This window comes from Dermochelys coriacea, chromosome 6 (assembly GCF_009764565.3).
Source record: "Dermochelys coriacea isolate rDerCor1 chromosome 6, rDerCor1.pri.v4, whole genome shotgun sequence".
Lineage (NCBI taxonomy): Eukaryota > Metazoa > Chordata > Testudines > Dermochelyidae > Dermochelys > Dermochelys coriacea.
This window is the reverse complement of record NC_050073.1, coordinates 127,228,166-127,243,077: the sequence shown is the minus strand read 5'-3', so window position 1 is coordinate 127,243,077 and position 14,912 is coordinate 127,228,166. Positions and strand designations below refer to the sequence as shown.

Here is a 14,912-nt window from a genome sequence, read left to right as displayed (position 1 = left end):
CAGAAGCAATACTGTGGGCGGTCTCCCAGCGCAGCGTCCCTGAACAACATGCACAGGGACTGGAGCGTTTGGGAAGGCGGCACTGGGTCCTGGTGGCTTTAGCAAGCACATGGGTTGCACTTGCCCTCCCTTTAGGGGAGTTGGTCAGGCTCTTAGACAACGGACTACATTTCCCAGCATGCCGCAGCGCCTGCTAGCGGTAAGCCCCCCACATGAGTACATTTCCCAGCATGCCGCAGCGCCTGCTAGCGGTAAGCCCCCCCACATGACTACATTTCCCAGCATGCCGCAGGGCCTGCTAGCGGTAAGCCCCCCCCACATGACTACATTTCCCAGCATGCCGCAGCGCCTGCTGCCGGTAAGCCCCCCCAGGACTACATTTCCCAGCATGCGGCCGTGCCTCCCGCCGCAGGGAGCGGCCCTAAATGACTACACTTCCCAGCGTGCGGCGGGGCCCGGTGCTCACGCGGCCGCCCTCAGAGCGTGGCGAGGTTTTCAAGCGTTCCCGGAGAGGCGCCGGCCCCAAGCTGGCGGCGGGGGCTCTGGCGGGCGCTGACTGAGGGGCCGGGCGGTCCCTGGGAGCATGAGCGGCGGCGGGCAGAGGACGCTGTTCCAGAGCTGGGGGGCTCGCGCGCCGGGGGCACCCTCAGACCCTCGGCCCGGCGGAGCGGCGCGGCGCCAGCGAGCCCGGCCCGGCCCCGAGGCGGCGGCGGCGGCGGCGGCGGGGGGGGACGATGACGTGCTGCTGGCGGCGGCCGAGGCCGAGCGGGGCCCGGGCGAGGGGGCGGGCGGCGGGTTCTGCGCGGCGGCGGGCTCGCTGTGGGTCTACCCCACCAACTGGCCGGTGCGCGGCTACCAGGTGCGCATGGCGCGGGCGGCGCTGCTGGCCAACACGCTGGTGTGCCTGCCCACCGGGCTCGGCAAGACCTTCATCGCCGCCGTGGTCCTGTACAACTTCTACCGCTGGTTCCCCTCCGCCAAGGTGCTCTTCCTGGCGCCCACCAAGCCGCTGGTGGCGCAGCAGATGGAGGCCTGCGCCCGCGTCATGGGCATCCCTCAGCACCACATGGCCGAGATGACGGGTACGGAGGGGCCCCCCCGCCCCCCCGGGGCCTCGGCGCCCGGCCACGGAAGCCCGGAGACCCCCCCCCCCGCGCGCCCCGCCAGCCGCTCCAGCGATGCACCTCACCCAGCCGTCGGCAGAGGCGGGCCGGTGGCGGGGCTTAGCACTGAGCGGTGCCCTGACCCCCCCTGCCCTGACCCCTGCACCCCCCGCCCTGACCCCTGCACCCCCCACATACCCAGCCCCCCTGCACCCCCCGCCCTGACCCCTGCACCCCCCACATACCCAGCCCCCCTGCACCCCCCGCCCTGACCCCTGCACCCCCCACGTACCCAGCCCCCCCTGCACCCTCTGCCCTGACCCCTGCACCCCCACATACCCAGCACCCCCCGCACCCCCTGCCCTGACCCCTGCACCCCCACATACCCAGCCCCCCTGCACCCCCTGCCCTGACCCCTGCACCCCCCATGTACCCAGCCCCCCCTGCACCCTCTGCCCTGACCCCTGCACCCCCACATACCCAGCACCCCCCGCACCCCCTGCCCTGACCCCTGCACCCCCACATACCCAGCCCCCCTGCACCCCCTGCCCTGACCCCTGCACCCCCACATACCCAGCACCCCCCGCACCCCCTGCCCTGACCCCTGCACCCCCCATGTACCCAGCCCCCCTGCACCCTCTGCCCTGACCCCTGCACCCCCACATACCCAGCACCCCCCGCACCCCCTGCCCTGACCCCTGCACCCCCACATACCCAGCCCCCCTGCACCCTCTGCCCTGACCCCTGCACCCCCCACGTACCCAGCCCCCCTGCACCCCCTGCCCTGACCCCTGCACCCCCCACATACCCAGCCCCCCTGCACCCCCTGCCGTGACCCCTGCACCCCCCACATACCCAGCCCCCCTGCACCCCCTGCCCTGACCCCTGCACCCCCACATACCCAGCCCCCCCTGCACCCTCTGCCCTGACCCCTGCCCCCCCACATACCCAGCCCCCCTGCACCCCCTGCCCTGACCCCTGCCCCTCACATACCCAGCCCCCCCTGCACCCCCCCGCCCTGACCCCTGCACCCCCCACATACCCAGCCCCCCCTGCACCCCCTGCCCTGACCCCTGCACCCCCCACGTACCCAGCCTCCCCTGCACCCCCTGCCCTGACCCCTGCCCCCCACATACCCTGCACCCTCTGCCCTGACCCCTGCACCCCCCACGTACCCAGCCCCCCTGCACCCCCTGCCCTGACCCCTGCACCCCCACATACCCAGCCCCCCCTGCACCCTCTGCCCTGACCCCTGCACCCCCACGTACCCAGCCCGCCCCGCACCCCCTGCCCTGACCCCTGCACCCCCCACGTACCCAGCCCGCCCCGCACCCCCTGCCCTGACCCCTGCACCCCCCACGTACCCAGCACCCCCCGCACCCCCTGCCCTGACCCCTGCACCCCCCACGTACCCAGCTCCCCCCGCACCCCCTGCCCTGACCCCTGCACCCCCCACGTACCCAGCCCCCTGCACCCCCTGCCCTGACCCCTGCCCCCCCACATACCCAGCCCCCCTGCACCCCCTGCCCTGACCCCTGCACCCCCCACGTACCCAGCCCCCCTGCACCCCCTGCCCTGACCCCTGCCCCCCACATACCCAGCCCCCCTGTACCCCCTGCCCTGACCCGACCCCCCACATACCCAGTCCCCCTGCACCCCCTGCCCTGACCCCTGATCCCCCACATACCCAGCCCCCCTGCACCCCCTGCCCTGACCCCTGCACCCCCCACATACCCAGCCCCCCCTGCACCCCCTGCCCTGACCCCTGCCCCCCACGTACCCAGTCCCCCCTGCACCCCCTGCCCTGACCCCTGCACCCCCCACGTACCCAGCCCCCCCTGCACCCCCTGCCCTGACCCCTGCACCCCCCACATACCCAGCCCCCCCTGCACCCTCTGCCCTGATCCCTGCACCCCCTGCACCCCTGCCCTGACCCCTGCCCCCCCACGTACCCAGCCCCCCTGCACCCCCTGCCCTGACCCCTGCTCCCCCACGTACCCAGCCCCCCCTGCACCCTCTGCCCTGACCCCTGCCCCCCCACATACCCAGCCCCCCTGCACCCCTGCCCTGACCCCTGCACCCCCCACGTACCCAGCACCCCCTGCCCTGACCCCTGCACCCCCCACGTACCCAGCCCCCCTGCACCCCCTGCCCTGACCCCTGCACCCCCCACATACCCAGCCCCCCTGCACCCTCTGCCCTGACCGCTGCCCCCCCACATACCCAGCCCCCCTGCACCCCCTGCCCTGACCCCTGCACCCCCCACATACCCAGCCCCCCTGCACCCCCTGCCCTGACCCGACCCCCCACATACCCAGCCCCCCTGCACCCCCTGCCCTGACCCCTGCACCCCCCACATACCCAGCCCCCTGCAACCCCTGCCCTGACCCCTGCCCCCCACATACCCAGCCCCCTGCACCCCCTGCCCTGACCCCTGCACCCCCCACGTACCCAGCCCCCCCTGCGCCCCCTGCCCTGACCCCTGCCCCCCCACGTACGCAGCCCCCCCTGCACCCCCTGCCCTGATCCCTGCACCCCTGCCCTGACCCCTGCCCCCCCACGTACCCAGCCCCCCTGCACCCCCTGCCCTGACCCCTGCCCCCCCACGTACCCTGCACCCCCTGCCCTGACCCCTGCACCCCCCACGTACCCAGCCTCCCCTGCACCCCCTGCCCCCCACATACCTAGCCCCCTGCACCCCCTGCCCTGACCCCCCATATGCCCAGCCCCCCCTGCCCTGACCCCTGCACGCCCCCATACCCAGCCCCCCTGCCCTGACCCCTGCACCCCCCCATACCCAGCCCCCCCGCGCCCCCTGCCCTGACTCCAGCACCCCCACACTCCATGCCCTGATTTTTGCACCCTCCACATTCCCACCCCCACCCTGAGCATCAAACAGGAGCTCCTACACCCCTGTGTTTGAGTCTTTTGTTCTTTTCTTTGCTGTTCCTTCTTTCATTAATACTCTGTACCTTCATTTCGTCAGTTAAAGTGAACACTTAATCTGTAGTTAATATTGGCGCTAAAATGTCATCACAAAATTGATACTTTAATCAGATTAACAGGAGACTGTGCAGTTCATATCTGGGAATCATTGCATCAGGCTGCCTACAGACTCAGACATTACTGCAACAGTTAGGCTCAAAGAAAAAGAAGACTTGTGGCACCTTAGAGACTAACAAATTTATTTGAGCATAAACTTTCGTGAGCTACAGCTCACTTACGCTCAAGTCACATTTGGAAGTTTCTTTGCTGCCACATGGGCTAGAAACTTAATTTAGAAAAAAATCAATTCTGAAGAAACTGAATGACATGGCCCAGAGCCAGTGGCACCAGCTGCTGCTCAGGCAGCCCAGGAGCCGCCCCAGTGGCCGGCCCCCAGACTCAGCTGCACCAGCAGCCGCAGAAGTCATGGAGGTCCTGGAAAGTCACAGAATCCGTGACCTCCATGACAGACTCGCAGCCTTAGTGATGAACTACTCTCAATTATAGTGGAGCAGGAGGGAGACCATAATTCAGGTTGTATCAGTTTTCAGCTCAGCAGGATGCTCCACAGCTCTTATCTAAACTGTAAACCTGTGATGTTTACTGGCTTAATCTATACACAAAGTAATCTTTTCTCAACCCTATTATCCAAAAGGTGGACTAGATACTTCTAGAAAACTCTATTATCCATGTTTAAAAGCTTTCCTTCTTTCCTGAAGCCAACGGTGGGCATGAACTTCAACATGTAATACCTCTTTGTGTAGCTTGCCACTGATTAGAGGATCTTCAGGGTATGTCTACATGTGAAGTTAGAGGTGTGATTCCCAGCTTATTTACGCATGCTCATGCTAGATCAGTCAGTACTAAGGTAAGTATAAATAGTAGTGTAGCCTGGGCAATGGTGACACAGCATGGGCGGTGACAAGCTGTGCCAAAGATGTAGCCACTGGTTTCAGGTGGGTTTATGCTCAGGGCAGCTAGCCTGTGCCACTGCCCATGCTACCACAGCTATACTACTATTTATACCTGTGCTAGCTCGATGAGAGTGAGCACAAGTATGTGTATGTGACCTGGGAATCTCTCCCCTATCATGTAGTGTAGATGTGACCTTAGAATAACACAGTCTGTTCCCTATTCTCAAACTAATTTTCACTTTCCTTATTTCAAGCTGCCACTGATCTAAACTTGAGCTTGAGCTATGACACCTGTATCAGAGGAGATTGTACACTCCAGGGAATCTTTGGGCCGTCCTATTGTTTTAAGGGAAGTATTTCATACTGATTACAATAAACTTAGGCCTTGAGTGACTCAGCAGGTGAAATGCCTATAAAACTGTCCAGACTTAAAAAGGCATGTTCCCCTGTTGAACATAAGAAAGGCCATATGTTCATCTAGCCCAGTATTCTGTCTTCTGACAGGTTTCAGAGTAGCAGCCGTGTTAGTCTGTATCCGCAAAAAGAAAAGGAGGACTTGTGGCACCTTAGAGACTAACCAATTTATTTGAGCATAAGCTTTCATGAGCTACAGCTGAATGCATCCGATGAAGTGAGCTGTAGCTTATGCTCAAATAAATTGGTTAGTCTCTAAGGTGCCACAAGTACTCCTTTTCTTTTTGTCTTCTGACAGTGGCCAATGCCATGAGACCCAGAGGGAATATATTCCAATTCCAATATATCTTTTTTGAGATATCCCTTTCTTAATGATTCTCAACCTTCTGTTCACTTTTTTGACTACTACTGCTGCACATTGAGTGGATGTTTTCAGACAACTATCCACAGTGACTCCAAGATTTCTCTCTTGAGTGGTAACCACTAATTTAAATCTGTAATAGTGCTCTTTTTTTTTTTTCCCAGGGGGTACCCAGGTTCTCAATCGGAAGGAAATCTGGCACAATAAGAGAGTCTTTTTTCTTACTCCTCAAGTAATGGTAAATGATCTTTCTCGTGGAACTTGTCCTGCTGCAGAAATAAGATGTCTGGTTATTGATGAAGCCCACAAAGCTCTTGGAAACTACGCCTACTGCCAGGTAATGGTGGACTAATGTGAGCTGCATAATCTTGTGAGCAATTCTTTTTGCAATCATAGATAATTTAAGCACAAATGTAGATTGCTCTGCAGTTTTTTAAACTGAGGATTTTGATAAGAAATCAACAAAGACAAAACGTTATTTTATGGCTTACAATACCTTGATACAAGTAATGGATAAATTGCATGCAACAAGCATGCTGAGCGTTCTAACTGTATTATGAAATCTTAAGTAGATGGGGAGATAAGCATTTTGTATGGTTGGATATTGAACTGCATTTTCTTTTCAGAAATTTAATTTTTAAACCCTAGATTGTAAAAAATTAAAAATGCATTTGTAGGGTGGGGCTTTTTCTACAGGGCATAGGTATGTTTATGAGAACACAATATACAGCAGTCTACCTGGCACGTATCGGCAAGGAATTAAACATTTAAACTGCTGCCACTGGGGTCTCCTATCTTAGAGATTGCAAATTAAACCACATTTCTGAAAAAACTTTACTTAAATTGAACTAAATTCTGAGCCAAGTATGACCCAGTTTTGTCCCTTTAGTTGAGGTCTTGTCTAATGCAGTGAAAAAGGCATTGAAGTGTCTTGGTTAAATCCCTATCAGTACTTCTTTTTAAAGTTATAAAGCAAGTCATGTATTGAGAAATTTGCAGTGAGCTGATGTAGCACTAGATGGTTCCCTATTAGATCATTGCATAGGAAAACTGACAAACAGCAGACTTGTACAATATGGCACATAAAGGAAAATGCTGAGGCTTCTATTTTTATTAGAATTAAAGCAGAGAACAGGCTTGTTCACCATAGCTGCACCACCTCCTTCCTGCAGCCCTCCCGAATTTCAAACCCTTTAGTAACTTGTTTTCATTTTGTAATAATGCAAGTGTACAGGTTGTGGTGCTTTCTGAGCATCTGACAAAGGATTACATACTTTTTTATTCTATTAAAGTCCAATGTAGCTTTTTTTTTTTATTTTAACCATTGCGGTGATTGTTTACCTATGTTGTGGGGAAACAAGACTCACATTTCATTGAGAATTTTGTGAGCTTACTTAATGCAGAGTAGTGGTTCCCAGCTTCCTTTGTTAGTCACCTTTGCTGTGGAATTGGCATATAAAATGCTTTTTTTCCTTGTCCTGTCTTGCTGTACTTGTACATGACTGCCATCACTTTTTAATGTGTATATTTAATTCTCTTGTCCTCTTCTATGTGTTGACTTTTTTTTGTATTTTTTTTTTAATTTCTATTTGATATTTGTAGCACTCTTCTGTGCCCTTCCAGTGGTTCTCATACTTTTCCCCACACAGCTGAAGACTGCTTGTTGGTCACAGTATATCAGAGTACTATAGGAGAATAGATGCTTGTGCTGCCAGGGCTGCTTGTAGCCCTGTATGTTAAGTGTGTATTTTACTTTAGGAGATGATCTGGGTAAGGAACAGGAATATAAATGGCTTCAAAGGAACAGCCTCCCTCTTTCCCAGTTGCCATAAAAACAAGTTGTGCAATGAAAGGCAGATGGGTGCATATGGTTTTATGCAGCTCTTGCCCTCTTGTCCAGCTCCTTTGTCATACCATTTTCTTCATCATTTCAGACTAGTTTTGTACTCGGGTTGCAAAGGCTGGCTTTCATAGTGGCCTTCCAGATTTCCTTTTTGGCAGCTCATTTGGCTAGTGTGCTGTAAATCCACTTGCTGAATCCAGTAATAATCCGTTTCAGTGCTCACCCAAGTAATTCTAGTACAGGGGTAGTCAACAGGCAAACCGCGGACCAAATTCAGACTGCCAGATGCTTTTGAACGGACCCCGCAATCTTTTTTTTACTTATGATTATCATTTTGTTCATTTTCTCTTGAGTCTGGATGTTCACTGTCTTGACTAATAAATGTAGACCTTGACCAAAAAAAAATGACTACCCCTATTCTAGTATGCGGAGTTGGCTCTTGAAGCCAGTTCACATAATCTAAGGGTTTTTTTGGGGGTGGGATGGGAGGGGATTGACAATCATTTATTGTTGGATTCTGTTTCTAGGCTAGACACTAACTTTGTGGAGAATACTTTTCTGAACTTTTAAATTTTAATTTTTCCACATATGTAAACCATTGAGAGTAAAAGCTTTAAGGATATTAATGTAACTCTTGGGTTTTTTTTGTCAGGTTGTGAAAGAACTGAGCAAATACACAAACCAATTTAGAATCTTGGCTCTAAGTGCCACACCAGGCAGTGACACAAAGGTGAGTCAAGTACTGCATTAGTGGACTGAGAATTAGAGCGGCTTCAATAGAGCCCCCCAGAAGAGAGATCATCACATGTGTTGCTCTCTTGGCAGCAGCAGTTTGCTGATTAGAATTGCATGATCCTAGTCAGGCACAAGTGGCTTCTGTGGCACTGTTAATGTTGCTGTACAGTACAAGTCTGAATGTGTTATGCCACCTTTTCCCAAATAGTATCAGAGGAAACAAGGAATTCCCAAACTCAGTGATCTAAACTCTTAACGCATTTATAATGAATGTTACAAATTATCCCTCTCATATTAATGTACCTGTTTATACTGGACTAATGGCCTGATGAGGTGGAGTGAGGGAGGGTTATGGCAGCTGATGCAGACGTAGTTTTTTAATAGCAGAAGTTTTTAACAAATGGTGCTAGAATAGTTCTAACTCAAATATTTTTTCTTATTGCTATTTTAATGATTGTTTTACTTGCTATGTATATAATGTGGTAGGGCATTTTCCTGACTACGTTGTTTTGTCTGATGTTTAAAATGGCTGAAATGATCAATCAGGGCCCCTAGTTGTAGTGGAGACTGCTGAAAAATGAATTGCTGTCTGCAGATCCCTCAATACAGGTAATTTTCTTTGCTATTTCAAATAGTTTTACAGGGCCTGTGTTGTTAACTTTCATATATACTTGATTTACAGCAGTGAGATGACATTAAGAAAAATACACTATGTAAAACACTCTTTTCCTGTGACTTCTTCATAGGCTGTACAGGAAGTTATTTCCAACCTATTGATAGCACAGATAGAGCTGTGTTCTGAAGATTCCCCGGATATTCAGCCTTACTCTCATGAGCGACAAGTTGAAAAATTTGTTGTTCCACTTGGTAAAGAACTAGCAGAAATTCAGAACGCTTACATCAGGGTGAGTTACTACTTTTTTTTTTTTTTTTTTTTTACTATTAAAGAGCTCATGTCACTTTAGAAATAGTAATAAAATCCTTATCTGTGTTGTTAATGCCTCTAACTACTAAGACAAGTACTCTGTTAAGCTAACTTACATTATTTATGCTGTTGGCTTTTTGCTTATGTTTAGTTCAGATAGTAAAACAGAGTGGCCAGTTTCACTTTTGTTACTACTGTATCACTTAATGTTTCTGATACACTTGCTTTAAGTTTTTGTTTGGCTTCACAACAGCATGAAGTAATGTTTAAAATTAAACTTGGATTAAAATATAGAAATCTCATTATATGGTGTCTTACTCGATTAAGAAACTTGCAAAACCTACATTTGAGCCTAAACTAAATTGACAGCTTATTTTAAGTGGGTTGGTGTAAGAGTATTAACATGATGGGTACAATTCTCAAGCTATCCATTTCATTGCTATATTTACACAAAAGTTATTCCTATACTGCGAGTATTGAATCAAATGCTTGTCTTCCTTCCTGTAAAAATTTAACTTTTGATTCTTAGCTGCTTTGTAAGTGTACTGCTAAATAGATTTTTCTTCTTTAAAAAGTATTGCCTAACAAAAAAAATATTGCAAACTGTATGACCGAGGAGCTCAGGTGGTATTCTTTACCTATAAGTAATCTGTTCAAATACAGTCCAGGTTAGCAATGAACAGAAGTGGCTGCTAACTGATGGCTGTTCTGTGGCCTGGCTGTTCTCAGTCAGGTTCTATTAGACAGATGTCTGCATTACGGAAGTAATCATTTATAATTTGAATCTTGTTGGACTTCTCCTTTCATGGTTTTAATAAGAAAAATAAAAGTAGTAGTATTGTTGTGTTTTTATATAGAAGTTTTATCTTTGTGAAGAAAAGTTATACAGAGAATAATAGTTCTTATAGAATGAGTAAATAAGCAGTCTGCTAGCTATGAATTTCAAATTCCTTGAGTTAAAAACGGAGGCTCTTCCTAGAAATCATCAGGTATTTATTAATGGATGAGGTTTATACATGTTCAAAGTTGCTAGATTTAGTAACATGTTTTCTCCAAATGTTGTATTTATTTTTTTAAAAGTTGATCATCCACCATGTTGTTGGAGTAGTTTGCCTTCCACGTTAATGATAAGTTTTGTTAGGGTCTATGTGAGGAGTCCTATTAAGTATATGAAGAACATTTTCTTATTTGTACATGTTTAGATTTAGGAGAGAGTTTTTAACCTTGAGCTATTTTCAGATCTTTAATCTTAGAGATTCTCTCCAAGAGACAGTCAAACTGGTTTAATTAAATTAAGTTTTAAACCAGTGCAAACCCTTAACTCATTTTAGCTTAAACATAGCTTATTTTGGTTTAATTTAAATCCATTTAGAGCAGATTTAAGCTAAACTGAAACAAGTGTCCACCGCAAATTTGTGTCAGTTTAATTAAATCTGTGTAAACCAAACACTATTTTCTGTAATGGGTGCCAGTATGCTTTCAGTCATGTGTTAATTTCCTTTTTGGATTTGGCACTGAGAACTTGAGGTTTTTGTTTTGATTTGGAATGTAAGATGTCTTTTGTACCTACACTAAGTATAGCTGCAGTGAAGGAGGTAGGAGAGTGAAAGGGTACTGCACTGGTTTTCTCCTGCATTCTACTTGTAGAATACACAGGCAGGTTAAAATGCCTCAGATGGCACAGGGGACTGGCTCAGGTAACTACAACATCTCTTCAGAGAGATAGTATTGCACTTGTGCATCACCTGTTTCAAAAGAGGATGGAGCCATGACCTTGCTGACCCTCAAGATGTCTCACGCACTGGCACTTACCTTCCTTGGCCTTTGCGCTCCCTGAGGACAGGTTTGTGGTTTCCCTGATAAGTGTACAAGAGGGAGAGCTCCTTCTGTCCTCCCGGGGCCAGTCACCATCGCAGCATTTTCAAGTGCACATGGTGATGGGGGCAAGGGAGGGAAAACATTTTAATATGCACACATGACACTCTTTATTAAATGCCTCTTGTGGTGTGTGTGACGTTTTTTTTTCATTTTGTTTGTTTTTGTTTGTTTATTTCCAAAACATCCTATGTTGTTTATTCTGACTCTTGGATCTTGGGCATCCAGTGGGAATCATGGGAAACTCACTCAAGATTTTGTGACCCTCTGTGGCTATTCTTATTAAAGACTTTTATTATAATAGCACTGAGATGCCCAGGTAACATCAGGGCATCTCTGTGCTAGGCACTTTTCAGACACATAATAGACCTTCCCCACACTGAATAGCGTACTGCAGCTGGAGGTGTAATTCCCATCTTGGATAGACGTTCTCACGCTAGCTTTGATTGTGCTAGCATGCTAAAAATAGCTGTATAGCTGCAGTGGTGCGAGCGGCAGCATGGGCTAGTTGCCAGTGTGTGTGCCTAGGGTCTTGGATGGGATTGTACGTAGGTGGCTAAACTGTGCTGCCTCCCACGCCACTGCAACTATTTTTAGCAAGTTAGCTTAGTCAAAGCTAGCATGACCACATCTACCCTAGCTGGGAATTACACCTCTAGCTGCATTGTACCCTTGAATAGCAGTTCCAGGCTGACCGCTTCTAGGTAGCAAAGTCATGACGAGACTATTTGTACATACTAATTCCATATTTTCAAGCTGGGCAAGGAGTGTGTAGCTTGTCGGTGGAAAGCTAGATTAAAACGCCTTTTGGTTTTGTAATATCGTTACCAGCTTATCTTTTAGACTAACTAGTCCTTGTAGATGTAGAATTGTACGTTTTATGATTTTGCTTTGTCATTGCTAGATATGCTTTGGATTCAAGGTGATCTGCAAAGGTGCACCACTAGATTCTGAAGCAGAACAGAAAGTTCTGAAAAGCTTTTTTAAAAAGTCACCTTATTTTATACAAGTCATTTTCTGACTATGCCATTAAGAAACTAGTAGGATTGACATCACAGCAACAAGGAAATAAAATCTGATTTGACACTGTTTAAATGCTTTTTAACAATTCTTGTCCTTCAAATAGTTTGGAGAAAAGTCTGAAGTCCACCTTCCAATTAAGAGCTCCCAACAAGTTCTGAGCAAAACTTCGCAAGGCCAGAGTGTGTGTGTGTGTATATATCTATATATCTATCTATAGATAGAGAGAGAGATAGATAGATAGGTTAAATAGCATTTCTCAGCATCTGTAAGAATAGGTTAGAGGTCCAGGTTTTTAAAAATAATATTGGTATATGCGTGCTAAGCACATAATGTGCTTGAAAAGTTAGACCCACATGCACAATGAAATCTGAAGCTTTATTTATGACAATCTGTAACATTAAAGAAGACACAAGTTTCAGAGAAAGTGAAGGACAGCGTAAAACAAGTTACAGCAGTAATGCAACAAAGCTGGAAAAATCCCACTAGTTCTGTAGTTCATAGAATATCAGGGTTGGAAGGGACCTCAGGAGATCATCTACTCCAGCCCCCTGCTCAAAGCAGGACCAATCCCCAACTAAATCATCCCAACCAGGGCTTTGTCAAGCCTGACCTTAAAAACTTCTAAGGAGGGAGATTCCACCACCTCCCTAGGTAACGCATTCCAGTGTTTCACCACCCTCCTAGAGAAAAAGTTTTTTCCTAAGATCCAACCTAAACCTCCCCCACTGCAACTTGAGACCATTATTCCTTGTTCTGTCATCTGCTACCACTGAGAACAGTCTAGATCCATCCTCTTTGGAACCCCCTTTCAGGTAGTTGAAAGCAGCTATCAAATCCCCCCCTCATTCTTCTCTTCCACAGACTAAACAATCCCAGTTCCCTCAGCCTCTCCTCGTAAGTCATGTGTTCCAGTCCCCTAATCATTTTTGTTGCCCTCCGCTGGATGTTTTCCAATTTTTCTACGTTCTTCTTGTAGTGTGGGGCCCAAAACTGGACACAGTACTCCAGATGAGGCCTCACCAATGTTGAATAGAGGGGAACTATCACGTCCCTCGATCTGCTGGCAGTGCCCCTACTTATACATCCCAAAATGCCATTGGCCTTCTTGGCAACAAGGGCACACTGACTCCTATCCAGCTTCTCGTCCACTGTAACCCCAGGTCCTTTTCTGCAGAACTGCTGCCTAGCCATTTGGTCCCTAGTCTGTAGCGGTGCATGGGATTCTTCAGTCCTAAGTGCAGGACTCTGCACTTGTTCTTATTGAACCTCATCAGATTTCTTTTGACCCAATTCTCTAATTTGTCTTGGTCCCTCTGTATCCTATCCTAGTTAAACAGTTATTTTTGTAAAAGTAAATAAGCAAGGCCCTGAGTTTCACAATAACTTGATTAAACTTCTTAGGCACTAACACTGGTTTGAAAAGTACAAAGTAGGCAGGGCAACAATGTTTCAGTATTAAGGCGGAAATATTTAAACTGCCAGGATGTGATTGGATGGATGCAGTTTCGTTAGCTGCTTTTAACATTATATTGTGTCCAAACTATTTAAACATTTCACATTAAAAATATGAATTACTTTAGTAATGGTTTGAGGAAGTGCAGTAGAATTGCAGAGTTACGAACGCCAGAGTTAGGAACTGACCAGTCAACTACACCCCTCATTTGGAATCGGAAGTACACAATCAGGCAACAGCAGAGATGGGAGGGAAAAAAGAACAAATACAGTACAGTTCTGTGTTAAACATAAACTACTAAAAAAAAAAAAAAGGAAAGCAGCATTTTTCTTCATAATAAAGTTTCAAAGCTATATTAAGTCAATGTTCAGTTCTAAACTTTTGATAGAACAACAGTAATGTTTGGTTCAGAGTTCTGAACATTTTAGAGTAACAAACAACCACCATTCCCGAGAGTGTTCATAAGTCTGAGATTCCACTGTATAGCAATAGGAGCATAATAAAATGTCTAGTCAGCTAATGGGAAGCAGGTACCACAGCATGACAAATGTGAATTTTATGACTTGTTAGAAATATATTCCCCAGTCTCCTCAAACGTTAGTATGTAAGAATAGCGAGATTTCAACAAGCTTCATCAATGTTCCTGTAAAATATGCTGCATCTGATGAAGTGAGCTGTAGCTCACAAAAGCTTACGCTCAAATAAATTTGTTAGTCTCTAAGGTGCCACAAGTACTCCTTCTCTTTTTGCAAATACAGACTAACACGGCTGCTACTCTGAAATCTGTATAAATGAGGAAACCATGTCTCCTTGCACCCACTAGTGTATTGGCCATCTACAGAAAAAATAGTTTTCCATAGTCATACTGTGTACCTTCAAACTTGAAATTTAATTGGTGCTTCTAGCAGCTAAAACAATATAACACAACTCATAATAAATACTAATGTTCTACATTAATCCATTGTTTTACATAAAACGACTATACAATTTACTGCAGTTTTTGGGTGTTGAAGAACACACATTCAGATACTGTGGGAAGATTTTTCTGTAGCTTACAAATTAACAAGAATGTTTCTATGTGACCTTGCTTGACACCCACAAAAGTAGTTAAATAGTTCTGTAACTGAACTGAAAACTGCATAACAACTGAGACTTGTTTGAGGTTTTATTTTCTCTGTAGATTAAATACAAACTGATGCTTTCAGACTATAGACATTAACTGTTTCCTATAGATTTTTGAAGTTTGTATTGCCAAAAACATGTTTTGATAATATTACTATT

At 48.1% G+C, this 14,912-nt stretch overlaps 1 protein-coding gene and 1 long non-coding RNA gene across 11 annotated transcripts in view; one reads left to right on the top strand and one right to left on the bottom strand.

Annotated features, from left to right (window-relative positions):
- The first annotated feature begins 470 nt into the window (after window positions 1-470).
- The window catches only part of FANCM (FA complementation group M), a 177,876-nt gene continuing 163,434 nt past the window's right edge, over window positions 471-14,912 (top strand). For 5 of the 10 annotated variants that reach the window (XM_038406214.2, XM_043515940.1, XM_043515939.1 and 2 more), the window contains exons 1-4: window positions 488-1,082; window positions 5,942-6,114; window positions 8,273-8,350; window positions 9,102-9,260. In XM_038406214.2, the coding sequence (XP_038262142.1) occupies window positions 584-1,082; window positions 5,942-6,114; window positions 8,273-8,350; window positions 9,102-9,260 (909 nt within the window). In that variant the 5' untranslated portion in view covers window positions 488-583. Of the gene's footprint in view, window positions 1,083-5,941; window positions 6,115-8,272; window positions 8,351-9,101; window positions 9,261-14,912 lie in introns of all 10 variants that reach the window. The other 5 variants (XM_043515946.1, XM_043515947.1, XM_043515944.1 and 2 more) reach the window with 3 other exon arrangements.
- Window positions 5,821-9,103, bottom strand: LOC122460525. The gene is made up of 2 exons (XR_006281884.1): window positions 7,100-9,103; window positions 5,821-6,565 (listed from the first exon to the last, which is right to left on the bottom strand). It is a non-coding gene; the product is annotated as an uncharacterized LOC122460525 (long non-coding RNA).